Source organism: Tauraco erythrolophus, chromosome 16, assembly GCF_009769465.1.
Source record: "Tauraco erythrolophus isolate bTauEry1 chromosome 16, bTauEry1.pri, whole genome shotgun sequence".
NCBI lineage: Eukaryota > Metazoa > Chordata > Aves > Musophagiformes > Musophagidae > Tauraco > Tauraco erythrolophus.
The window spans coordinates 19160812-19187718 of NC_141480.1; the positions used below are offsets into that span (position 1 = coordinate 19160812).

General features: G+C 49.8%; 1 protein-coding gene across 2 annotated transcripts in view; it reads right to left on the minus strand.

The window, feature by feature from the left end:
- SIL1 (SIL1 nucleotide exchange factor) overlaps window positions 1-26907 on the minus strand; it is a 103564-nt gene that overhangs the window by 44777 nt on the left and 31880 nt on the right. For both annotated transcript variants that reach the window (XM_086621488.1, XM_086621489.1), the window contains one exon: window positions 1012-1132. In XM_086621488.1, the coding sequence (XP_086477614.1) occupies window positions 1012-1132 (121 nt within the window). The remainder of the gene's footprint in view (window positions 1-1011; window positions 1133-26907) is intronic.

The window sequence follows — 26907 nt, forward strand, 5'->3', positions numbered from 1 at the left end:
CTGACAATCAAGACAGGCTCTGCAGTCTGCACTGCAGCCCAAAATCTCAAGTTCTAACACAATAAAACCAGCTGATTAATTTATGCCTCTGAATTTCAGAGGCCATACAGAAAAGCAGGAAATGTTTCAGAGGAAAAAACAAAAAAGCCACTAAATCATCGCTAAGGACGTGCAAGTTTTAACATGGAGATTTACAGCTGAAGTCCTGATGATCGTCAAACACAAAGCTAAGGCAAGGGTAAATCCAAGCAGAAATCACATGGAAAGGCTAAAAACCATGTTGTGTTGCTCTTTCCACCTGTCTCCCTGGTTCAGAGAGTGTTTCTCTGGGCCATAAACACTCCTGCAGACAAAAAGGAAAGTCAACTGTTGAGGCACCGTGAAGCTGAAGAGCCTCTCCATGCTCTGAACCGGAGTAACCGGGAGAGTGAGGGACCAGGGGTAAATCCCACGCGCTTCAGGACAGAAAGTTCCCCGTAGGAACTAAACCTGACTTAGTTACGAGTGTGCCAAGGGGCAAGTCAGCGCCAGCGAAACGTTTAAACCTGACTAAAAAACGTGGGTGCAGGGAAGGCCGCGTGATCCGAGGAGAAGGTCGGGAGTCACCGAGGTGTAAACGAACGTCGCCGCGAGCCTGCCGACCGCACCGAGCTAAACGTGCTGCATCTGGCTCAGGCCGACCCAAACAAAGCCCAGAAAGTCGTTTCGGCCCGATTTCTGCAGGTGTTTCAGAGGACCAAGTGTCATTCAAAGAAGCCACATTGCAAATCTAGTTTCGGTGTCACGGCACGAGAAGTCACGAAGGTGTCTCTGAATATGCAGCTCGGGGCACTTCTACCGCCATCCCGAAGGGATCACAAGGGATGGGGCTCCGCGTGCGGCACTGCTGAACTCTTAAATCAGGAATTAAGTCTCGAAAGAGACAGTAATTGGGTGCGCCAAGGAACTTGGCCTCTAACAACAGACACGAAACCTGCAGCCCACCCACCCCGATGCTTTGCATCACCGTACCTTTTTCTTCTCCTCTCTTCTCTCGTGTCACTTTTTCCATTCTCGCTGGCTGGGAGCTTGGCTTCTCTTTCTCCTGTCTGCAGATTCAATCGTACGTGTGACCCTGCAGGAACAGCTTGACCTACAAACAAAGGTTGGGCTGTTTCAGAGCACGTACATCATTTCCAGCTTTGTGCAGGACAGGCGAGCTGAAAGCTCACGCTCCCACCCAAGAGAACGATACGAAAGCCTCATTCCTCACGATGAACAGGAGCAGGTTATCCGCCGCCGACCACTCTCCACTCCAGCAACACCCCTTTGACCCAAGTGCCATTTTAAGCCTGCAGAGATGTCACCCTGACCCACCGAACGCGTCCCCGTGCAGCCGGGCTGGCTCCATGCCGCAGGGGAGGAGGGACCCCGAGCCCAGCAGAGCGCCGGCTCCCTCCTCCCTCTGGGCCAACTCCTAAGAGAGCACTAAAACTCCGCATCAGAAGCGGATTTGGAGACTTGGAGAAAGGGGAATGGGTTGCTGATTGGGATAGAGAGCATAAAACACAGCTGCCAAAGCGAAATCAAAGCATATTGCAGAGTACAGCCAGGTACGCTGAATATCAAGCATACCGAGGCGAGGCTGTGTTGGTTTGGAAATATTGTATTAAAAGGAATATATGATCACTGCTATCTGCCAACAAAAATACAAGGAATACATTAAGCTTTGGTTTAAATGCAGAAAAGATGGGAAATTCAGAGTGGGTTTTTTTGGTCACAATTCATGGCAAGCACAGTCTGCTGGCCAGGGGTCGCAGAGGGATGGAGAGGTGGCACTATTTGGTCGCTTCATCTTCTTTTCATGCTGGAAATCTGCCTGCTCAGGGGAGCGGGGTCGCAGCTGAATGAACACAGAGATCTCAGCTGCACATGGATGGACAGACAGACAGACACACAACTACTCATGCTCCTCTCTCTCCACGAGTTTTCCCTATTCAGTCTTTCCTTTATCTGTTTCCTTCCACCCCAAAAGACATCTAGGATACAATACCACAGCATGTAGGAGACAGGTAGCATCTCCTACCAGACAGACACAAAGACAAGGATCATTATTTCATACAACAAACACATGTTCTCAAAGACAAAGTCCTCTAGTCTAAGGAATGACTGGATTGATCCCCACTTTTGAAGACCAAAGAGACATGTCACTGATCAAAGGACCTGCTGCTTGCTCCACAAGACTGGGATGTTTGTCACAATGCAGACAAAAACGTTTCAAAGCCTAAAGCCAACCAGTAGGTACACATGCATTTAGAAAAACGAGGAAAACCCATTTTGGAGGATTTTCTACTAAAGCAGGGTGCATTTCCGATAGCTCCTCTTTCTCGCAACCTTATCCTGTCCGTAGGAAGTTGCATTGGTTGGATATCCGAGGGGATGGACGCAATTATCTTCCCATCTTAAGCTATCCAAGGACAGGCTAGATACGCCTCCTCTGCACTTGGCATGCATTCCACCGATGGACCCAATCCTTCTCCTGCTCCTTTACTTGTGATATGCCAGAGCTTTAATCTCTATGTCTGTCTAGAAGAGCATTTCCTACACTAAAAAGGAAAGAGGTGAGCTTTGCAGGAATCTGCTGCAATAGCTGAGCTGTTCCCCTTGCAGGCGATGCAGGTAATGCAGCCAGAATATGGCAGTCAAAAGGAGTTTGTAGGATTTCCACAAAGAGGACAACAGTGCATCTCCTCTCCCTGGTTCAGGAGGCACCAAGGCAAGGGGCTGCCAGCAAGGGAAACAAAACTACTATAAAATAGTATCACATCCAGAACATGCAGATGCATGAGATCCCCTCTGCAGTGCTGCGTTCAGCTCTGGGGTCCCCAGCACAAGAAGGACATGGAGCTGTTGGAGCGGGTCCAGAGGAGGCCACAAAGATGATCTGAGGGCTGGAGCACCTCTGCTCTGGAGACAGGCTGAGAGAGTTGGGGCTGTTCAGCCTGGAGAAGAGAAGGCTCTGGGGAGACCTTCCAGCAGCCTTCCAGTACCTAAAGGGGCTACAGGAAAGCTGGAGAGGGGCTTTGGACACAGGTGTGTAGTGACAGGACACGTGGCAATGGCTTTAAACTGAAAGAGGGGAGATAAGGAAGAAATTTTTCACTCTGAGGGTGTTGAGGCACTGGAACAGGTTGCCCAGAGAAGTTGTGGCTGCCCCATCCCTGGAAGTGTTCAAGGCCAGGCTGGATGAGGCTTTGAGCAACCTGGTGTAGTGGAAGGTGTCCCTGCCCATGGCAGGGGCGTTGGAATGAGATGATCTTCCAACCCAAACCATTCTATGAGGATGCCATCCTCCTCCACAGGCACAAACACCACTGCGGGGAGAAAGCGAGAGGTGAGCAGGGACCTTCTCTTCCCAAAGCCAGTGGTGCTCCTCGCAGAGTCACAAGCACTGGGACAGCCCCAGTTACAACCACAGCACTTGCTGAAGCAACTCCTGAATTGTCAAGCGCAGCCAGAAATAAACGTCGCCGTTCGAAGAGCGCAGTATATTCTGGCTGTCGTGCTCCTGGTGCATCTGGCCACATTAGTTCACTCGGTTGCCAGGGGAGAGGAGGAAAGCAAAGGAGCAGCTTCCAGAAGGGCTGAGCGACTCCCGTGTGACCAGTCCTCCCAGTTTCTATTTTCAGCGAGCGGTAAATAAAAGAAAACGCGAACCCCGGCGCGCACGAGCTCACAAACCCGGCGCGATCGAATTAAGGAGGTTGCCATCAGAGAAGACACAAACCTTTCTTGCTTCTGCTTCTTCGCGCTTTCCTAAACGAGATTTGACCGAGACCATCCAAACCCCAGAGCAGAAATCTCGGCCCTGATGTATTTAAGCAGCTTTCGTTGCCACAGGGATTTCTTCTCGCCGCTGTGCACAGCGGTGCAGGTTCATGCCACAGCAGGACAAGCATGCTGCTTTGTTAGATAAAGCAAGAAGGACGTCTCCGTTTCCAGCAAAAAAGATTGCCTTAGTCCCTTAAAATATTCCAGATGTTTGAGACAGGATGAGGTCTTCAGTCTTGTTCAGGTTGGGGTATTTTGAAGCATTATTCATAAAAGTGTGTTTGAGGGTGGGCTGCCTTGAATAATGCGATTAAAATTGCTGATTTAAACAAGCAAGCTGGAAATCCTGAATTTTCATCATGTTTCAATATGTAGCTTCTAGACATTTCTCTTAAAAGTAGTTCATTCTCTTTGAATCCTATAATTTGATACTGTTCAACAACTGGGAGCATGCACGGGAGCGATACATGTGAAAGCAATTACACGGCTTCACATGCTGTTGAGACAGAATCACGCTCTTAATAGCTTTTTTTCCTAGAGGAATTCACTTTTTACGTATTGTTTGTATTAAGTTGCATTTGAGAAATGAAACTCAATCAAAACCCATAAAAGCTAGTTCATGTTTAAGCAATTTTCTGACCTTTTTCTCTCCTTGACACCTTAGAAAAATACAAGACATCTACCTGAACAGGTAAGCTCAGCGTATCTGCGTTACTGAGCGAAGCTGAACCATCTCACTTCCCAGACATCTCCAAATCCTACAGCCACTAGATCTCATCCTGTCCTACTCCCTCGCTCCTAGGGAAAGAAGAATTTCCATTCTAATGAATTTCCCACCTCCGGATCATCTACCCAGTAAGCAGAAACAGCTACGAAAACCCCTCCGTGAACCCGCAGAAAAGGCTGCAGCTGTTGAAGGAGAAAGTCAGCAAACTCCATCCCCCCACAACCGGTTTGTATTCTTTACCACTTAAAAAATAGTCCATACTTGGGATTTTTTAAACCCCAATTGGAATGATTTGCATGAACGTGGGTTGATGGATCTAGGAGGAAGTCCCGGGGTTTCGGCAGACGACGGGCTGCCCGCCTGCCCCTCAACCACTCAGCCCTTCGCCTCGCAGCCGAAAAGCCAGCGTCCAACAGGTCAAGCACTCCCAGAGGATAACAAACCCTTGCCTCTGCACAAACGACAAGGTATTTATCGGGAATAAATGCCAAAGCAAAGTGACAGCATTTATTTCCCAAGCTGATCCCGTGGCAACGCGCTGCTGTGACGATGTTAGTCCTGTTCTCCATTTAATCCCTTTATCTACTGGAACCCGCTGCGGCTGCAGGAGCATCGGGACAGGCTTTGCTCTCCTGCACGAGCTGGAGCACGACTGCTCCCCGGACAAACTGTCGCCGTGCCCGGGTGCTGCCGCACATCCGAGCACCCGCAGCCCAAAAACACGTGGTCTTTTGGAGGTCTTCCCGGCGCAGCGGCGTCCGTCTCGTTGGGATGTGTTCAGTCTGTCCGGAAAGTTGCTTAAAGTGACGCCAAGGAAGGATTTAATTTATAGCCTTATTCCTTTAATCTTGGCCAGCCAGATTTTTCCAGACATCCGTTTATTTCTTCTTATAATATATTAGATGGAGGAACAGCACCGGAGTCAGCTTCAAGGCAGCGACTCGCTCGCAGGGGTTCTGCTGATGTTTATAAACTGATTCTACTTCTCTCTTGTGTTTTATGTTATCAGCTAAATCTGTCGACTTAAATTATTGCCTTGTAACCAAATCAGAGTTATCTGTTACTCTGTTACGTGTACCTTCCTCAAGCCCTGTACCCGTATCAGGCTTCGCAGAGGTTGAAAACAAGACGATAAATAAACAAATGGAAAACAGAACACGCTTCCACCACGCTCACGACTACGGCAAGAATCGGGCACGTTATATACAGGATAACTAAAAGCAGAAGCTGCTGTGCTGAAATGCATCAGGTTGTAACATCCGAGTAAGCCCATCTCTCCTTTTCTAGACCAGCCAGGTGACCAACTGTGTTTCCTCACTAAATGAGAAAGGTCTCATCCTGCTCAGCTCCTTTCCAGTACATTACTCCATTCAGCGCTGGCCACAAGTGGTTTTGCATCTCTGCGCAGGGACAAGGCTGAGCCCCAACTCAGGCCACAGCAACAGGCGTTAAAAACAACTGGGCAAGTTTTACATCATACAGACATGAAAAACTCATACCAAGACGATGCAAGCACTCACTGTGCTCCTGACAGTGGCTTCGCCATCCCCTACCCACCCCTTGGACCCCCAAGCTGCCACCCATCGACCTGCCCACCAAGAGAAGCCCAGGGGCAACATGAGACTCCCCCCCTCCAGAAACACCTCCTGGCACCACTTTGTCCCCTCCGGCAGAGAAGCGTTCCCCTGGGAAGGCTTCTGCGAGCACAGAAACAGGGTGATCCAGCTCATCAAGGCAGATCTCCTGGTTTCCCAAGTGAGTGTCCTTGTTTGCCATTGCAGAAAATAAATAAATCTATTACTGGTGTGAAAACAGACCCCAGCTATGAGTCAGTAACTGGCTCTGTGGTTCTCAGAAATCATCTTGGTATCTGAGCAAGCGTCAGATACCATCTACCTTTCTCTACTCTTTATCTCCCTCGGCGCAGGGGAGCGAGGGGAAAAGGGACTTTCTAATAGAGGCAACAAAAGACGCCGCGAATCAATACGCGACTGTTCCCAGCAAAACAAACCAGCAGCGCTGCGATATTAAAAATAATAAGGCTGCACAAGACTGACAGAGCATCCGCAAAAAGTTATCTGATGGCACCCTACCCACTCCTTTCATAAAATAATGATTAAAAAAACAAAAGAAACAACAAAGAGGCAAATCCCAGGAAGCAGCAGAGCTCCTCTCTCCTGCGTCGCTGGCATCGCCGGCTCCGGGAGCCACCAGTGCCATGGGTGGGTAACTGGGAGAGGCTGAGGCACGACGTGCTGGTCACGCACCGGGTGACACAACTGCCCTGGCACTGCCTGCTCCCGCTGCGGGCTCTGCGGACGGGATTTCGCAGGAGCGCGGTGCTCCGGCTGCACGAAGGTGCTGCCTGTTTCTCACGCTGGATGCCGGGCTCCGAGGAAAACAGATGAGCCAGCCCCAGTCTGACGGGGCTCGGTGCGTGCTCTGACTCCGGACTCTCCGGTTACTGCTGTTGAGAGCAGAAGCAGCAAAGCCTGGCTTCTTTTTTTCCCCTTTTTTTTTATTTTCCTGTAAGGGTGAGTCATACCACTCCTTGGATTGCTCGCTATTTCAAAACAGAACATTTTTACATACAAAAGGAAGGGATGATGTGTAGAAGAGACAGGTCAAGAAGAGATGGATTACTGATGGGAAGAGGAAGCCCAGAGCCTGAATCTCATTTTGCTCCTTCCTGCCCCTTTTTCACTCATCTACAGCCTTTTGTATTAGCTCGCTTTCCGGCACTCGCAGCTCCTCCCAATTAAGTGCCACCGGAAAAGGTCATTAATATGCTACATATCATCTCTTGCAGATAGCTGGCGGAGAGCTTGAACAGCATCGGGCCTGGAAGTTCCCCCCAGAAGCCGCCCCAGCACCTCCCAGTGTTCCCCACCGCACCTCGCCCGCCCCGCCGGCGGTGAGGCAGCTCAGACACCCGCGTCCACGTTTCAAGCAGAAACTCCTACGCCGCCGGATGAAACGTTTGACAAAGCCACTTCACACGCGTCTCTTACTCCCGTTAGTTCTGTACTTGTGCCGGGAAACCGCAGCTGCCTGTCGAGCGCAGCGCATCCGTGGAGAAGCACCGTCCTGGGCACTGCCCGGCGCTCCCGGATTTCTCAGGTCCGCGCCATGAGTGACAGCAGGGGCTCTAATTACCTACTGTAATTAATGACAGAGGAAACTCTTCCACAATCACTGCGTGTTTGCCGTGTTCATGAACTGTTCCTCAAGCACGGGATGCTGGAGGAGCCCCTGCCACGACCCACCGCGGCCTTTCCCGTTGTGCCGTGTCTCCCCGGGGCTGAAGGCAGCTCTGCTGCCTCTGCCTGCAAACGCAGAGTCCTGGTGCTGTCAGGCTGGTGGATCACCCCAATTTTGTCTCACCACTGCAACCTCCATACCGACAACGATCCCGCTGTGCAGAGGCTTGACAAGCACAAAGAGATGCTTTTCCTTCCCCAGGATTATGGAGCGAACCACGAGAGAGGAGTTTCATCCTTACAGCACGAGCAAACAACTCCAACCGCTGTTTGCTTCTGCATCCCAGAGCCCACAAATCCTGAGCAGGAAGGGCCTGATCTCCAAGCCACAGATATTTATTCAAGGCCAGGTTGGATGAGGCTTTGGGCAACCTGGTGTAGTGGAGGGTGTCCCTGCCCATGGCAGGGGGGTTGGAACTAGATGATCTTTGAGGTCCCTTCCAACCCAAACCATTCTGTGATTCTATGATTTAGTTCTCAGCGGCAACTCACACCAGTGTCTTCCTGAACGTGATGAATTCATAGATTCATAGATTTCTAGGTTGGAAAAGACCTTAGAGATCATCGAGTCCAACCATCCCTAATCCCCATTAAACCATATCCAATTGTTGAGAGACTGAATGAACAGTTAAAAAATCCTCAACAAAATCAAGGCTGTTTCATGTAAGATGCTTTAGCTGGTTAGTTTATCCAACAAACCTTTTACACCATACTCCAAGCTATGCTAGTAAATATCCTGCGATTTGGCCTGTCAAAATGGTGATGTCTAAACACGCCATCTTCTCCAACACCGGTTCTGCAGCATGCCACAGCAGAGCAGGGGCAGAAGCCACCAGAAATGCTTTCAAGCTCGCCAAGGGCGAATCCGTTCCAGTTCAACACCCAGCGCTGCCGCTGGCCGCAAAGCCATCCCTGGGAAAATCCCAAAACCACTGCACTGATACATCCCACCACAAAGTGCCACCATCTCTGGTCCAGTCCAGGCTCCTTATGTGTCCCAAAGAAGCAGCGCTGCTTTCTGCTGGACTTGAACCCTATTTGAACAGGGCACAGAGAGCCATTTCCTTTCCAGTTTCTTATTTAGCAAGAGAGAAGCTACTTACTGGTGCCTGCTGGGCTTTTGTTTTCCTACAGCTGATGCCATGGAGGTCACTGTGTGGACTCAGGGTGCTAAGGGCTCCTCACAACCAGGACTATGGGGAGACAAGCACCCACAGTAAGCCTTGGGAGAACTTACTTTCTTGCATCCTATGATTTTTAATGCCAAACTCTTGCTTACTGCAGTAATGACCATGTTTTTAAACACCATCCATCAGGCCTACAGCTCAAACGTTTATCTGGAACAGGTTTTAGAGCCACTCTTTTGTCCTAGTGCTGAGAGGTCTTCTCTGTAATTTGTTTCCCTCGGCAGATATAATGCAAGCGTTTTTAAAACGATGCCAGAATCAAATCCGTCCTTCCGCGATTCGATCCGCAGCAAGTGGAGAACAAAGCGTCGCACGGAAAGGGCTTTCCAGTAAGTACTACTTGGTGAGACATGCGAAAGCACCAGTTAAACGTGGACACTTGGCTAGACAACCGCTCGCACTGCCAATTCAAACCGATCCAGCGCTCTCCCACGGCACCGGTATTTACGCTGTCAATCGCCCAGCGAGTGCCGGGGGCCGTGAGCCTGGTTACTCAAACCAGCAGCGCCCCACGAGCACCAGGCTCCGGCTCCGAACGCCTCTTGCCAAATCCACCCACTGCCTGCACTTGGCTTCGCCTCCGGCTCCGGGAGAGCAGAAGGAGAGGGAGAGGCAGGAGAACCTGGCGGTGACAGGCAACTGACCCTGGGTGACACTGTCAGAGCGGGTCCGTTTAACTCACACCCACCATCGCCGGTGGCCAAAAAGATTATTCCGCACGTAGCCCAGCCTCGTGCAGGGGCATGGACAGAGCTGAGCTTGCTGCCTGCCTGAAAACTCATCAAACCTCCACCCTCTCACGGCAAGAGTACCGCGTTCAGCTCTGGGGTCCCCAGCACAAGAAGGACATGGAGCTGTTGGAGCGGGTCCAGAAGAGGCCACAAAGATGATCTGAGGGCTGGAGCACCTCTGCTATGGAGACAGGCTGAGAGAGTTGGGGCTGTTCAGCCTGGAGAAGAGAAGGCTCCAGGGAGACCTTCCAGCAGCCTTCCAGTACCTAAAGGGGCTACAGGAAAGCTGGAGAGGGGGTTTTGACAAGGGTGTGTAGTGACAGGACACAGGGCAATGGCTTTAAACTGAAAGAGGGGAGATTTAGATTAGATCTAAAGAAGAAATTTTTTACAATGAGGGTGGTGAGGCACTGGACCAGGTTGCCCAGAGAAGCTGTGGCTGCCCCATCCCTGGAAGTGTTCAAGGCCAGGTTGGATGAGGCTTTGGGCAACCTGGTGTAGTGGAAGGTGTCCCTGCCCATGGTAGGGGGGTTGGAACTGGATGCTCTTGAAGGCCCCTTCCAACCCAAACCATTCTATGATTCTATGATTCTACTAGATAACCACCATGGACAAGAGAGCTGGCTGTCATGCACAGTGCAGAGCACGTACCTCCCGTAAGGCATCTGCCACTTTCCAGGATGCTCTCAGATAGGAAGCAATGGAAGCGAAGGCGGATGCTAGCGAGGTGCTGGGGAGGAAGATTCTTAGGGAAAGAGGGACAGCAGGGCTCAGAAGAGGACACACAGTGCCTCTCTGATGGGAGTCATTGCTGTAGCATCTGCTGATATATCTGCTGCTGCTGCCTATATAGAAAAGCTTCATACAGCAAAGCGCTCCTTGCAACAAGCGCTTCTGCCCTTCCACCACCCTCTCTGCAAAGGCTTCCTTCTCGCTGGCACCACAACCGCAGAAAATACACCAGGAACAAAAATAATTGCACAGAAGGAAGAGGAAGGGTTGTCCCTTTTGTAAAATTGGCAAGCACACATGTTTTCACTCTATAAGCAAACCCTTATCTCCAGCTTCGAGCCCGTTGTTTCTCACGCATCACCACACCCCCTTGGTTACAGCACGATGCATGTGCTTAGCGACTCAACACGAAGCACATCACTTATTTTCTCCTCTGATATTGGGCTCGATTCTGCAATCTGTAGCAGTTCAGAGAGTTTAATCCCACAAAGGTCTGGGATTTTTTTCTTCTGAGCAGAAGAAAAGTGGAGATCGAAGGTGTCCAGTCAAACTCTGATTATTTCAGCTATCAAACGGCACACCGGGCTGCACGGACACCGCAGCGACCTTTGTCTCATCATGTCACCAAGTCACCATCCAAGAGAAGTATTCTTTACAAAAGTCAGTTTTAATCCCTCACTGGCTCACTAAGGTATTTAACCCCGAGCCTAAACTACTTCATAATGTCACTGCAACCTGTTCAATAATTGTCATCCCACAGGTGTATTTGTTATACTACAAAGCCCATCTGGGATGCTGAAGGCTTATCTATGCTCAGAGAAGATCAATGCAGGACGTGGGCAGAGAAGGACGAGGGGGATGACCAGGAGAATTGACAAGCTGACAAAAGGAACTGAGTATCATTATTTATCCTGCTGAATAAACCACCCCCAAAGAACCCAGCCACGTGGAGGCATGGAAAGGACACAACAGCTCTCTAGGGAGGGATAATCCGTCAGGACCAAGACCAGTGTGAGAACCAGGAGGTCTAAGGTGGCCATGGTTAATCTGTGGTTGGGAGTGAGGAGCTGAAGCCTAAGATTGTGCAACAGAAGGAAAAAGGGGCAAAAAAATAATCTATTTTCAAGGGGAAGGCAGGGAAGCTCGAGAAGGGATCTTCATGACCAGGTCTCAGAGACCTCTGTTCCTGTCCTCAGCTTCTGCGTTCACAACTCAATCAAGGCTGCAACTGAAAAGATAATACACACACAACAGAGAAAAATCAAAGTCCCTTCTCCCAGCTCCAGCTATCACTGGGAACGTTTCAGGACACGCAGTGCTGCTGGCAAGGTGGGCAGCTTATTGACTCGGATCGCATCTCGTGTCAGCTGGCTCATCCCATGCCTTCACACCAGCGGCTGCAGCAGCACCCCAGCACCAACGCTTCCCCAAGCCTGGAGCATCCAAGCAGAGCCAAGAGAGCCCAGGTCCGCAGCGGGCTGGACAACAGTTCCCTGGTTCAAGGCTGAAAGGTGCCTGATCCGAACTGCCTGGCTGCGAGACCAGAGAACGTATCGGAGAAACCCGCCTGCCAGCTACGCTGCCAAGCTCTAGTGAGAATGAATTTGAATAATCAAAGCTGGAATAAGAAGACGCCTTGGAGAGAGCGTTGGTACAGTGCTTTCCAAAGCTTCAATTTAAAGCCTCGTTTCTACAGCTAACGCAGTCGTAAGGGACATTAGCCTAATTTTTGTCAAGAGAACTTGTCAACGCTGCAGTATTTAAGACAGATGCTAAGGACTTGTTTTATCTCGCAGATAGATCACTGAGGAAGAAAGTAGTTGTGCCACACTTGGTTCACAGGAAAATAAATTGACCTTCTCCCTGGGCCTAATCAGGGGATGCTGGTTTATAGCACCGCGCGTGCCAACCGCCTCGCGTTTTATCAGCGCGCACGCTGCAGCTGAGATCGGATCTAAATCCACCGGGGGGTTAGACACGGGAATCCCTGGGGAGGTGTTTTAGGTGGGCTGTCACTGGAGATGGGCACCCAGGGACACGGAGCCTGTCATTGCTCTTCCACAGATATTCGGTAAAAGATTTGAGTCCTTCTACTGGTGCTGCTCACCAGCTGAACCATCACCAGTGGACTATGGTTTCACAGCTAATGGGAGAAAAATCGGTGGTGGAGGTAGAGAATTGGCTTTGACTCCTCAGGGGTTTAAGTAGGAGGTTGAAATCGAAATCGCCTGGCCTGATTTTTAGAGATGCTCCACGGGTGAGTCAGCAGAAAGCAAAAAAAAAAAGAGAGGCTGTACCCTGCATCTTCAAAAATTAAAAAACCAGAAGCTTGCCTGACCTTGCACCCATCAAAACCCACTTCAAAGAATTAAAATGTTCCCAGGAGGCTGGCTGTGTTAATGCTGGCATGGCTTCACACTTCCCACATGCCAAGCACAGATCTGAGACAATTCCAAGACAGCAAACACTGGTGCCGTGGCGTAAAAGCGAGTCCAAGACTTGCAGCTTCCTTGCTGCAAAGTTGAAAATGTCCTTTTACTTGCGGTTGTCGCTCAGAAGTAACAGCAGCATAACCTTGGCTTTGGAATCGAAATCAGCTTGCAGAGGACGCCTGCGGGAGCACGACCCTGGGCTGCAGACTCGTGGGCAGGAGGGTGGCTCTGCTGCGCTGCGGATCCTGCGCTCGCAGAAGAACTAAATCATTACAACAGCCAGAAACGTCCCTCGGGAAGGAAATCCTCGCAAAGATAAATCAATAACTCGGTGTAATTTTAGCACGCAGCCAGGAGAATTTACATTGCCAGGAAGGCTGAGCGCTCTGCCACGGAGACAGAGCCGCAGCATCATCCAACGGCCCCGCAGCGCTCCCCTGCACAAGAGCTCACGCTCTGGGTATTTACTGCAAAGCCAGGAGCTGGGACCTCTCTGGAGCCAAACCAAAGCAGCAGCAGCAGGGACACGGTCCGGAAAAACTCCCTTGCGACAAGCCTACCTTTCCCCGGCTCCGTCCCAGCTGCCCTCCTCCGCAGCGGCACGGCTGCTCTCCGCAGTCGTGGCAGCGCTGGCAAACGCTCCCGGATCTTACAGGGTAAGAGGCGTCCAAATAGGAAGCGTGAGCTAAAACAAGCCCAGGAGCACGGGGGAATGCTACAGCCACAGCCTTTCCCCCTGCCGGGGTTCCAGGGGTTCCCTCCAGCCAAGCCGCCCGCAAAACGAGGCGAGAGAGCGAGACGCTGCAGCACGCTGTGATTAATGAGACTGCAATTTACCTAATTATATTAATGCAAAGTACACTCGGACTGGTAAGTTCAAGGAAACTAATGACACTTTACGGCACGGTTCGACACTGAGTAGTAACTCCAGCAAAAAGGGGGAAAAAAAAAAAAAAAAAGGTCCCTAATTATTCAGCAGTTCTTCTCCTCCCAGATTCTCAGGGTCAGCTTGGAGGAGAAGGTGGCCTGAATTACATTTTCGTTTTCAGAACATCAACAGAATCGCTAACTAAGTTCCAGCAGCAAGGTCAAAGCCTGCCCATAGTTATGCATGCCGCCCCGCTCCCAATCGCCGGCTCCAGAAGATCTCAGGCTGCCCGTGTCCTCTGCCAGCGTCTTTAAACCACCCGTCCTCCGTGCTGCTCCTCCAGAGACACGGTACCAGTGCCTCTGCCATCTTTTTCCTCTGCTCCCCAGCATGGACGGATCAAGTACAACAACTAATTCCTTAGAAGCTAAGACAGGCCTCCATGAAGCACAACGTGTCCAGGACTGGAACCTTACCCAAGTCTGACAAGCAAACACTCTGATCCAGCTGGCAGCCGCTCACCCTACACCCAGGCCACCTACGCACTGCGTATCGTTGCAACCAAAGCACCCGGCAGACGTGGAGCCTGTGCTGCACAGAGGGCTCGGAAGCAGCTTGTCCGCAGGCAAGTCAAGCAACAAACGCGCCGGTACCTGCCCGGAGAGCCCTGGAGAGGGGCTCCTTGCCGCCCTGCTTCACAAGAGCTTGAGGCATGCACAAACCTGTCCTGCAAAGAAAACTTCTGTTGCTGCTCATGCTCCTTTGTGCTTTTAGGAACTGCCATGTGCACACACACACACACGTGGTCCTCTGTCCTCTTCAGCACGCGATCTTCCACTGCTGCAGTCCACCTGGAGTAATGGATGTGTTTCGGAGCGTCTCTGCTGGCCGCGGTCATGTCACTCCTCACACCCTCCTTTGGTCTCAACAAGCTCTCAAGCAGATGTGCCCATGCTCCCTCAATGCTGACATGCTCCAAGTGCCTGTATCTGCAAAACCAACTTCACAGCAGCTACAGATGTGGTATGTGCTTCCAGACTACTTTTTACAAGGGTGTGTAGCAACAGGACAAGGGGCCATGGCTTTAAACTGAAAGAGAGGAGATTTAAATCAGATAGAAGGAAGAAATTTTTCACTCTGACAGTGGTGAGGCACTGGATCAGGTTGCCCAGAGAAGCTGTGGCTGCTCCATCCCTGGAAGTCTTCAAGGCCAGGCTGGATGGGGCTTTGGGCAACCTGGTGTAGTGGAAAGTGTCCCTGTCCATGGCAGGGGGGTTGGAACTAGATGATCTTGAAGGTCCCTTCCAAACCAAACTTTTCTATAGTTCTATGATTCTACGACTATTTCGAGACTTGGACTTTACACCTGATCTGCTAGCAGAGCTGATCCAAGGGGCAACGTCAGAGCTCATGCCAGCGCTGATCCAAAGAGTTGAAGATGCGTTATGATCACCCTAAACAAAACCAGGACAAACTGTTATGTTCCTACGATTCAGAACATGAAGCTGCCCCAGAAGCCATGGCAGAACAGCTTCATGAAGCCAACATAAAAGAGGAGACCTCACAAGTGTTCCTCTGTGTCCAACATAAAACCAAAATCAAACCCACAATTAAACGCACAGTCACAAGTTGGGGGTTGGAACTGGATGATCTTTAAGGTCCCTTCCAACCCAAACCATTCTATGATTCTACAAAGTTCAGTGTCTCAAGATTGCACTCATGGGCTACAAGCCAGCCAAGCTGTCCTGGTGGCTTCCAGGCTCAGCAGCAGCACCCTGCAAGAGGGAACGTGTTAAAAGCCAGCTCAGTGATGATCGGGAAGACACATATAAAGTAATCCGACAAATGGCAATCCGCGTGCGCCCAAATGTCCTGCAACACAATTAGAAATCAATAGCAAGACACAGAAACCTTCAACCAACCAGTAAAATACAAAGAACACTTGTAATATTGATTTTAAAAGTGCCTCAGAGAAGACAGTTGCGAAGGAGCTTGAGAAAGCAAAGCAAAATGCCTGAATTGAAGCCTTTTTTTTTCCCCCCTCAAAAAGACATTAATAATGGATTTTCAATGCAAGAAGAAAAACTGAAACTCACACCAGATTTTCCTGGTAATAACAGCTTTCTGCAAAGCCCAACTATTAATGTAACGGGGACGTCCATCAATCAAGCACACAGAAAGTACTTTGTGAGCTAAAAAAGGAGCAAGCAAACATCTGCTTTTGGCAGCTTAAATTTCGCCCTTAAGCGCAAGGAACATAATAAATTATGGGAAGGTTGGGCTTGAACTCATTTTCTTCCAACCTGGAGAGGTAAGGGCTGAGGACGGGCGTAAAGGTACACAAACACGCTGCCGCCGTGATTTGTGCCTGACAGAAAACGGATGAAATGGGCACAATTTCGTTTGTAGACCGAGGAACTCTTGAAAAACACGGGTGCCACTCTCAGCGCCAACTGGGCAGCGAGCTCCCGACGGAGCGGCAACACCCGCGGAGAAGTGATAGTGAACCATTCTTGGAGCCTGTGGCTTTAGTGACAATTTTTTGGTCATTAAGGGAGGTCTTGTGAACCCTTCTCCACCTTCAGCCACCCTCAGCCTGTCCCAGAGTGTCCACTGGTACTGGAGCAGTACCAGTGTGGGATGACATGACATCCAATCTTGCTTGGGGATGACAATCCCATCCCTCCTCGCCACTGGGTTCTTCTCATCCCAGTGCCACACGCTGCTCGCAGGAGGCTGCGGTCATTACGGCAGGTGGCCAGTGCAACGCTTCCCATTTCGGGTCCATCCACCCAGACGAGCACTGACCGGGGTGTTAGCAGCAAACCTGAGAAAAGCCTGGATTCACCCCAAAAAAAACAGCTGCCAACAAAGTCATCGGGGTGCCCCTACGCCGGCGATTTCTCCTCTTTTTTTACAACACGGTAGGTCAAAACGAGTGCTGGAGATAACGAACAGAATTTACTGATTCAGGCAGAAGAAGCTGCAGGCATCGCTGCAACTAAGTCTTAATAAATTCTGAAGAGTGACACCATAAAACGACACTATGGAAGTGGGTATTTATTGTCTCCCCATGCTTCTCGTATCCAAGGTGCCGCCTCACACTTAAGAACAGTTTTTCTCCCCAGCTGCCGGTGTTGCGAATCCTGCCTGGCTCCTGACAAGCCCACGGCTGAGGTTAAATCCCCCCTGCCCCAATTACACACATCTCCACCCCATAAAAAGCTTTGGTGGCACGAACAGGGATAAATCATTAAACCAGTACTGCCCAGGCGACGCACAGGAGAGTACAGGTGTCTCCTCACCTTTCCGGTGCACAGCTCCACTGGGCTCGCTGCAATGCAGCAAAAAGGTGTTTTGGTCCCTGCTCCGCCGACGGAAGCGATGCCGACAAGGAGCTGCACTTGTAGGAAGGTACCTTCATGCATAGCCGTGTTTCAGAGCCAAGAATGGCCAAGCGTCGCTGCTGCTGCCTGGTCACAGAAAGCTCCGTGAGAGGCATGAGGAGGTCCTCGTGGAAAGCCAGAGATCCTCTGGTTCCTCATGCTAGAACTGCAGGAAATCCCCCCTTCCAGGGCTCCCAGCTCAGCTACCGTGGCAAAGTGCACTTCAGTGACCCCATATCTGGCTTTTACACTGCAGATACAATCTTTCTTGAGCATGGTCTCCATCGAGCGTCTTGTGTTACCTGTTTGTGTAGCATCCCTAAGCCTGCAAGCAAATCACCTTTGCGCTCAAGCCTACACGGGCAGTGCCTGGGGTTGTGCCTTTACGCTGGACAAGTATAAAGCTGCTATTGTCCCACTCTGCCTGCATCTTCTGCACTGCAGAGGACACAAAAGAAATCACAAGAACCATCTGTAGTCCACTTCAGGGTAAAAAAAAAAAAAAACCAACAAACCAACAAAAAAAAAACACTAACAACCCCCCCCAAATATCAAGTACAGCAGAGCAAACACGAAAAACATCCAGTGTAGGTGGCTTGACCTAACCTGAGGATCTTTGTTGGAACAGATGAAGGAGAGCGTATGTATTTCCTCCTCACAAAGCGATTGCATTAACACCTCTGGCTGACACGGCCTGATTTGGAAGAGCCTTGGCTCCTTCTCCTCTCCCACTCGCCAGCAAGACTGGGCTTTCCCCGCAGGTGACAGGTACAAGCTCTCCTCCCTCGGCAGCCTCACTCTGCTCCTCCTTCAGGACATGTCCTTTCCACTTCACGATGTAATCCAAAGGTTTGGAGAGCACCTCAAGAGATCAAGGTGGGTGGAAAGATAACAAAACAGGGGTCAAGTGAAAAGCCTCTTGGCTTGTCTTCCAGCAAAGGCTCTGGTCCCACAGGGTGCCTTCACTTCAGCCTCTGGCTCCTGGCTCCAGCCCTGCGGGACCCACATCGCCCAGTAGCTGGTCTCAGTCAACACTTTCTGCTGCCTCTCTTCAGAGAAGCCTCTACCAACTCTTTCCATGTTTGCTCCGTTCACATTTCAGCTGATGTTAGCAAGGGGGAACAGTCAGCATCACCATCAGCATTTGCAGCTCTCTGTGGAGCCCACCATGAGATCTTCTATCTTAAAGACGACGCTGCCATATAGAGTCATAGATCAGTTGAGGTTGGAAGACACCTCTGGAGATCCAGGTCCAATCCTGCTCTAGCAGGGATCCCTCAAGCAGGTTGCCCAAGACTATGTCCAGCTGAGTTTTAAACATCTCCTAGGATGGAAACTCCACAATCTCTCTGATGGAGTTGACTTGCTCCAGTGTTCGATCACCCTGCAGTAAAATAGATTTTCCTACATTTAGACAGTTTCTTCTATTTCAGTTTTTGCTCTGGAGGTCCCCCTGAAGAGCAGCACACCCACTGGGGGCAGCAGCCGCTCCCCCCAGCTCTGGTTCTGTAAATACCTCCACAATATCCATAAAAGCCTTCACAATTTGCCACCTCGTTATGGCTTCAGTTAACGAAGATACAGAGAGGTCTCATCATTTTTTTATATATTACAGAGTGCAGAGCAGTGAGATAAGTGTAATTAGTAGCAACCTGGTTAGCAGGTTAAATTATAGCATAATTAATGAAGAACAGGTGGGCTTTGTTTCAAAGAAGAAAAGCAGCAGATTATCTCAAAATGTAAATGCAACTTAAAATACAGTCTCGGTGATAACTTACAGGTGCTTTTGGAAACACCACCAGACAGAAAGGGAAAGGCTTCGCTCGGGCTGAATGACAAATCCTAAAAATAAAACCTGGTCTGGGGTTAAAATGTAAATTGTTGATTAGATCTATTTATTCACACCCTGCAGTGATGGGAGACACGCAGCCTAATTTTTTTTTTTTTTTTTACTTTTACTTTGCAGGATCATAGGCACATTCCTGCTATTGCCATTGCCGCTTGCAAGGTCTTTGCAACCCTGGGAGATCTCCAGCAGAAGAAGAGAAGAAATACCAAGTGACAGGCTGCATACATTAATTCCGTATTCAGATAACATCCTGTTGCAAGTGAATGACCCAAGCGAAACTTCCTGCAGTCTTAAGGAGCAGGCAGAAAATCAGGAGAGAGGAAAAAGAACCTCTGGACCGAAGAAAGATCGTTTGAATCAGAAATGTCATCCTTAATTAGAATTTCCAACGCCATCACGCTTACCCCTTCCAAAAATGTAAACACATCATAAAAAATTAAACTTGAATATAGCGTTGTAAGAGTTCTTGCAATAAATGGGAATTAGCTCTACAAAACATCAAGACAGACCCAAGGAGATTGTATCTCTTTCCCAGGCTGATGCTGGTAAAGCAGGGCTGGAAAAACAGAGATATATTTTTATTTTAACTCAGAAGCTTCCTTGAGATGCTAAAGGAAGCTGTTTCAGTAAAGCAGAGACATTTGTTTCAGCGCGCGTTCACGTAAGAACAAATGCAAAACAAGCTTCTAGACCTCCACAAACATCAACCAGCTTTTTTAATTTATGTCCCAAATTCATTGCAGATCCTAAAATGAATGGAGAGGGCAGAGACCAGAGAAAACGTCTCACTAAATCAGGACATATTCAGAGTTCTCCTCTGAAGAGCAAGGTGCTTGTAAGCCAGAATGGAGGAGGCAGAAGATGGCTCTGAAAAGGGCTTGTGGAAAAAGAGGATCTGTTGCTAGTGTGACCCTATAAATAAATATATGGGAAAAAAAATTAATACAAATAGCTGGAGCCACATCTGAGCAAGAGCACTAATTTGCAGGCATGAACACGAAGGACCAGGATGAAACATTCCTCGCAGGAGTCATTTGATAGTGTGCTGACTGCCCGAAAAAAAATCCCTGACTTTGTGTTCACCCACCTAAAATCATTTTTGTAGAAATTTTAGTCAGTGGAGTCTTTGCACACGTACAGCCCGTGACTGCAGGAGGGAACAGCCAGAGCAAGATCATGGGAAAAATACTTTCTTCCTAATTCTGAAAAAGAGAGCGCTGTGGAACTGTGTTTTAGAGGCGTACACGATCTGGACTGAGCTCCAAAGGAGGGTTTAGCTCCTGGAACCAGGTGCTTTTGTGACAACTGTCAAACACACACCAGGGACCAAACCCACAAGTTCTCGGAGCATATGGCCACATACCTGTTTTGGGAAAAGGGTTCAGAAACGGCCATTCTGGCCACAGGCTGTAGGGTACTATGGTCCTGCGTGGGCTAAACAGCACCTCCTGCTCCCAGAACTGTTCCATGAAGGAACACAGTCTGGATGAAGAGCCAGTGACGCTAAAAGGATGGATGTGGAAGGAACTGGAAAGGCAGCGCATCCCCCTCGGGGACAAGGCAGACCACCCGCCTCCATCGCCGCCAGCCTCGGCCACCACGTGAGATAAAATACAGGAGAGCGGTTTGCAAACACAACGTCTGCATTGTATCAACAGGCCAGCGATGGATTCATGAAATTACAGAATAAAATTGCAAACGTAGAAAAAACATCAACTCTGCAGGAAGGGCTGAGCTCTAGAGCTAACCCCAACCCCTCCAAGAGCGCGTGGGCAAACACGTCACGCAGCTCCGTGCCCCAGGAGCGGCACCGCTCTGCCGTCACACCCCAAATAATTCCCAAACTGGAAAAATAATCGCTCTGGGAGCCTTCTGTCACCAAAGGAGAGAGAAGGATGGCTTCAGAAGGCGATCTGTCAGGAGGCCCTGAGTTCTGCTGGCACAAGGAGGGTTCCCCGCAGCTCAGAGCTCATGGGTGCAGCAGCAGCAGCCTCTCACCGAACGGCTGCAGCAGGTGCTGGATGATTCACCTGAACCCCGGCATCCACGATGGTGCTTTGCAGGGAATTCAGCACTTCCCTGGCCACGGAAGCCACCTCCAGGGTTTCATGGGGATGGAGGTCCAACCTGCAGCTAGGCAAGCACACGCTGCAACGCCTGGAAGGCTTGTCCCATGAAACAAGACTATGTGTTTGAAGTGCAGCAGAGTCGCTCCGATTATATTGGGTCAAACCTTCAGAACCCTTTAAGTGACTCCAGAACCCAAGTCACACTTTTCAAAGAACGTTCTCCTGTAATACCTGATAAAAATGCTGGAGCCAAAGTCCTGGTATGGCTTGTTTGCTCTGGAAGGAAGAAGGAAGATACTCAGACTGGAAATTCAAGATAACCAAGGCTGTACATGCTTCCAAAACGTTTTCCAGGAAGGAAAACATTTTTCTTCCAAAGCACTGCTACAAGCTTGAAATAAATGCATAGACTGTTAGATAAAGACAGAGATAAAAACAGGCCCGCTATTAAATACCTCTTCTTTAATGAGGTTCATCCTTCTAAACAGTCACATGGAGGTTTTTAACGTTACTGCGGAAAATACAGCATGCCTGCACATAAAAACTACAGCAAGATATTCCTCATCACCCGGCACACACTGAAGGATCTCTCAGCAGCTCGCATGCTCACAGCATCCCTGCCTTGGCAGAAAGAAGATAAAAGAGAGGAACGAGAGATGTCTTCTCTGGGAAACAGTCTCTCTTCTTTCAAAGCACTTTTTCCTCTCCAAAAAGTGTAAATTTAACCATGTGAACGATCCTGAGAAACTTATTCTCTTCACTAATTCTACACTTGACATTGTAACACCACCGGTCAGCGCATCATTAAAGCTAAGTTTGAAAATATTTTGAAAAACGCAGTTCGACGTCCTCCTGTCACCCAAAAAAAAGCTTCTTGACTCTCAAACACCTCCATCACCTGCTTTACAACCACTTTATAACTCACCCGCGACACGCTGTGGGGCACGGAGTCGCAGACACAGCTAGTAGGAGTCATGGCTTGTCTCGTGAAAATACACCCTGACACTCTTGTTTCGGCTGTGCCCAACATCCAAGCCCACAGCTACGTGTTAGAGAAGATGAAAACTTTTATCTCGGCTGCTCAGAAGCATAATTAGGTTCTGGTGGTACATGCATCACCGCAGAAGACTTTTATAACCAGCTTGTTTAACAAAACCAGTAACACCACGGCTGGTAAGTGACAGCATTCATCCCAGCACACCGAAAACCCATCTCAGCCCCACTCTGCTCCTGATCTTGAGCCACCCAAGTAGTAAATTCAGAGTTTTTTCTCATCAACACTGGTGCTGCCAGGATAGCGGCAGTTCTTGAAAACAACACAGGTTTTATCTGGGTTTGGAGGAAAAAACACCACCTGGCTCCCAGTTCATCTCACAAATGCTCAACGTGACGCCGTCACAGATACGGTGGGAAAACAACAGCTGCAGAATTTCCCAGGTCACAGAGAAGCAGACAGGAACCACAGGGGATGGCCCTGAGAGCCAGACCAGAGCCTGGCTGAGCTGAACACGCTCCTGCCCAGCAGCGCCTTCCTGCCCGTCCCGCCGCGCCGAGCAGTGCCGCACTGGGGCTGGGCACAGCCGCGCCGCTCGATTCAAACCTGCAACTTAAGTGGACTGACACATAAGAGCCCATTTCTGCCCAGTTCTGAGGAATGATTTAGTACCAGGAGCTGTGCGGTTCTGAGGCCTCACATTATTAAAATTTAAATATATATATACACACACTGCATTTATAACACGCTATGAAATATATAGAATCACAGAATGGTTTGGGTTGGAAGGGACCTTCAAGATCATCTAGTCCCAACCCCCCTGACATGGGCAGGGACACCTTCCACTACACCAGGTCGCCCAAAGCCCCATCCAACCCAGCCTTGAACACTTCCAGGGATGGGGCAGCCACAACTTCTCTGGGAAACCTGTGCCTCACCACCCTCAAAGTGAAGAATTTCTTCCTTAGATCTAATCAAAATCTCCCCTCTCTCAGTTTAAAGCCATCATCCCTTATCCTGTCACCACACACCCCTGTCCAAAGCCCCTCTCCAGCTTTCCTGTAGCCCCTTTAGGTACTGGAAGATGCTGGAAGGTCTCCCCAGAGCCTTCTCTTCTCCAGGCTGAACAGCTCCAACTGTCTCAGCCTGTCTCCATAGCAGAGGTGCTCCAGCCCTTGGATCATCTCTGTGGCCTCCTCTGGACCCACTCCAACAGCTCTGTGTCCTTCTGATGTCGGAGACCCAGAGCTGAACACAGCACTGCAGGGGGGTCTCAGGAGAGCGGAGCAGAGGGGCAGAATCCCCTCCCTCGCCCTGCTGCCCACGCTGCTTTGGATGCAGCCCAGGACACGGTTGGCTTTCTGGGCTGCCAGTGCACGGTGCCGGCTCATGTTGAGCTTCTCACCCACCAGCACTCCCAAGTCCTTCTCCTCAGGGCTGCTCTCAATCCATTCTCTGCCCAGCCTGTACTTGTGCTTGGGATTGCCCCAACCCACGTGCAGGACCTTGCACTTGGCCTTGTTGAACTTCATGAGGTTCTCACAGACCCACCTGTCCAGGTCCCTCTGGATGGCATCCCTTCCCTCCAGCGTGTCCACAACACCACACAACTTGGTGTTGTCAGCAAACTTGCTGATCAAAACTGCATTACTACTCTTGCCAAATTAAAGCAGCAGAGTGCTTTTACAATGGGGGAGTCTTTTTGGTTGTTTTTTTAATGTGCACGTTCAGTTACTGGCCTATAAAGTTCTGTAATTTGCTACGGTTTCCCATTTCGTAGTGTGAATGACAAAGGCTCTGCAGCTCTATCCTTGCCTGGAAAAGGTCAACTTTGTGCCCAAGGATCCAGCCCAGTAACATTCATGGCTGTTTCATAAGTGTCTCAACTATGCAGGTCCAAAGCCACCTATCCCTGCATCTCGTCAGGACACTGGCAGCAGGTCCCACCAGCTGGCAACCTTCAAACACTCCCTACTGAAATGGAGGTCTGAGATATCTCCCATCTATCTCTCCCAGAGTCCCTGGAGCAGTCCCAGTCCTGCCTCTTACCACCAACAGGCAGGGAAACAGTTATCCCTCTCACACCGTCAGCAGTAAGGCACGGAGAGTTTGCTTCCTTTCACGCATCCGCCCTCCAGTGCCCCACACTAGAGCCAGAAGCAGCAGGTGAAGCTTCAGCCCCGGCACTTTTGCCGGAGACGACTTTCAGTGCAAAGTGTAATTAAGCACAAGCCAGCGTCAGGGAGACGCTGCATCCTGTGATGCGACGGTGAGAAGTCAAGGAAAGCTCATGAGGATGGGGAAGCTGAGAGAGGAGAGCACGAAGGCACGTGGTAACAAAAAGGAGGACAGGCAGGAGATACATTTAAGATGTCAAGAGCCTCGTATGCAAGAGGGCAGATGGAAAATAAGCAGAGGGAGTGCGACCAGTGACCACAGCGTTGTCTCCCAGCACTGAACGCTTGCAGCTGCTCTCAAGACTGCCTGGGCTTTCCTACCTGCTGCAATCACCCTGCAGCTCTCCCCGTTGTTGGCCAGAGAAGATTTTAATTACTCCACAGTCGAGGTTTTTCCCCCTCTGCACATCAGTAACAACTTCCTTTACTAAAAAAAACCTGGAAAAGCAGCATTTCATCTGGTATAAACAAGGTTTTTAAAATCCCATTTGCCTTCCCTCTTCATGCAAATCTGTGCTGATCTGATGAGGCTCCTATTTCCTGGATTACACATGTCAAGCTTTGCAAAAATGAGTGTGCCCTGGTGGTTTAATGCCGTATTTCACAGCCCTTTCTTGCCCATGCTGACATAAATATTTCAGAGACCTGCACACGATTGTTTGAGTCAGGTCTAGGTCACTGAGAAGCCAATGGTTCAGAGAGACTCATTAATTCAGCAAAGCAATTAGCAGGAGTCAGCGCAGCTCAGGACACTCCGGTGAACGGCAGGAGCAAGATACCCACTGACAAGGTGTAAGAAAATCCTCGGCAGCCACCGCGTCACCCGCACGGGCTGTGGGACAGACCCTGGCACAGGGCTCCTGAGCCAAAGGGATCCCTCCTGCCATTACCTTCTCCTCCCACCTTTAAAACCTCTTCTCGGCTTAGAGCAGCGCTGGTTTGTTCAGACACTGAAATCTCTTGAAAGATAAAGACTGGCAAGGAATCAGATGGAGTTTTATCCTGTCCTGAGTCCTGCTCTTTCCGGCAAAACCACGGAAAGTCCATCAAAGCAGCTTCTGAAATTACCTCCCCAAAGTGAACACTTGCTTTGAGAACTCTGTTTCCATACACGTGAAACCTCGTTGGTGCAGCAAACGAGCCAGAGGAAGACCTGGGACAAGTGTGAACAGCAAAGACAGCTGCTGCCAGAGAAAGCAGCCCGAGGACCCTCGGAAGCTGCAGCCACGGGTATTTAAATGCTAAACAAAGCATCATCAGCTCCCTGCTGAACAGAAGATGGTTTCATCTTTGTAGAAGCAGCAACAACAGCACGCTCGCATCAACCGCGCTCCGGCAGTTTGATCAACAGCGGCAGTCATGGCTTCTTATTTTTTAACTGCGATATAATTAGGCACTTAGGAAAATGACTGAACAGCACGAGTGGCACAGAGTAGCTGCAGGTATCAGCACAGAGCTCTGCAAGCCAGAAGTTTAACCACAGCAAAACGTACAGGCCAGCTGAGCTCCTGCAACACTCGCTCTGCCCGGTTAGACGCAGAGATGCGCTATCTAAACCCGAGAGAGATCCAACGCTCCAACATTTCAGTCGCCAATGCAAGGTTGTGCTCCGTTTCTCTGGTCTGCAAGGACCTGCTCTGGACCAAAGGAAGCCTTCCTGTGCCCCACTGTTGGCTTCTCTCAAATGGAAAGATGCAGAGTAGACTGTAAATATTTTGTTATTTCGAGCAGATGAGGTTCTCACTTGGTCCATCTGGATTTGGAAACTGGACACATGTCACGGCTGAACCCCAGCTGGAAACTAAGCACCACACAGCTGCTTGCTTGCTCTGCCCTGGTGGGATGGAGGAGAGATTTGGAAGGGTAAAAGTGAGAAAACTCACGGGTTAAGATACAGTTTAACAGAGAAAGCAAAAGCCACACACGCAAGCAAAGCAAAACAAGGAATTCCTTCACTCCTTCCCATGGGTAGGCAGGTGTTCAGCCATCTCCAGGAAAGCAGGGCTCCATCATGTCTAACAGTGACTTGGGAAGACAAACACCATCACTCCGAACATCTCCCTCTTCCTCCAGCTTTATATACTGAGGATGACTTCATATCAGGGGTCTACAAGAAAGCTGGAGAGGGACTTTGGACAAGGGCGAGTAGTGACAGGACAAGGGGCAATGGCTTTAAACTGAAAGAGGGGAGATTTAAATTAGATCTGAGGAAGAAACTTTTTACAATGAGGGTGGTGAGACACTGGAACAGGTTGCCCAGAGAAGCTGTGGCTGACCCATCCCTGGCAGTGCTCAAGGCCAGGTTGGATGAGGCTTTAAGCAACCTGATGTAGTGGAAAGTGTCCCTGCCCATGGCAGGGGGATTGGAAGTGGGTGATCTTTGAGGTCCCTTCCAACCCAAACTGTTCTATGATTCTGTATCCCTTTGGTCAGTTGGGGTCAGTTGCTCTGGCTGCGCTCCCTCCCAGCTCCTTGTGCACCTGCACACTGGCAAAGCACAGGAACTTGAAAAGTCCTTGATTTCTTAGCACCAGCTAAAAACATCCGTATATTAACAACATTCTTCTCATACCAAATCCCACACCAAATCCAAAACACAGTGCTATTCTAGCTACTAAGAGAAAAATTAACTCTATCCCAGCCAAAACCAGGACAATAGTTAATTCCCAACTTCAAGCTGTCAGC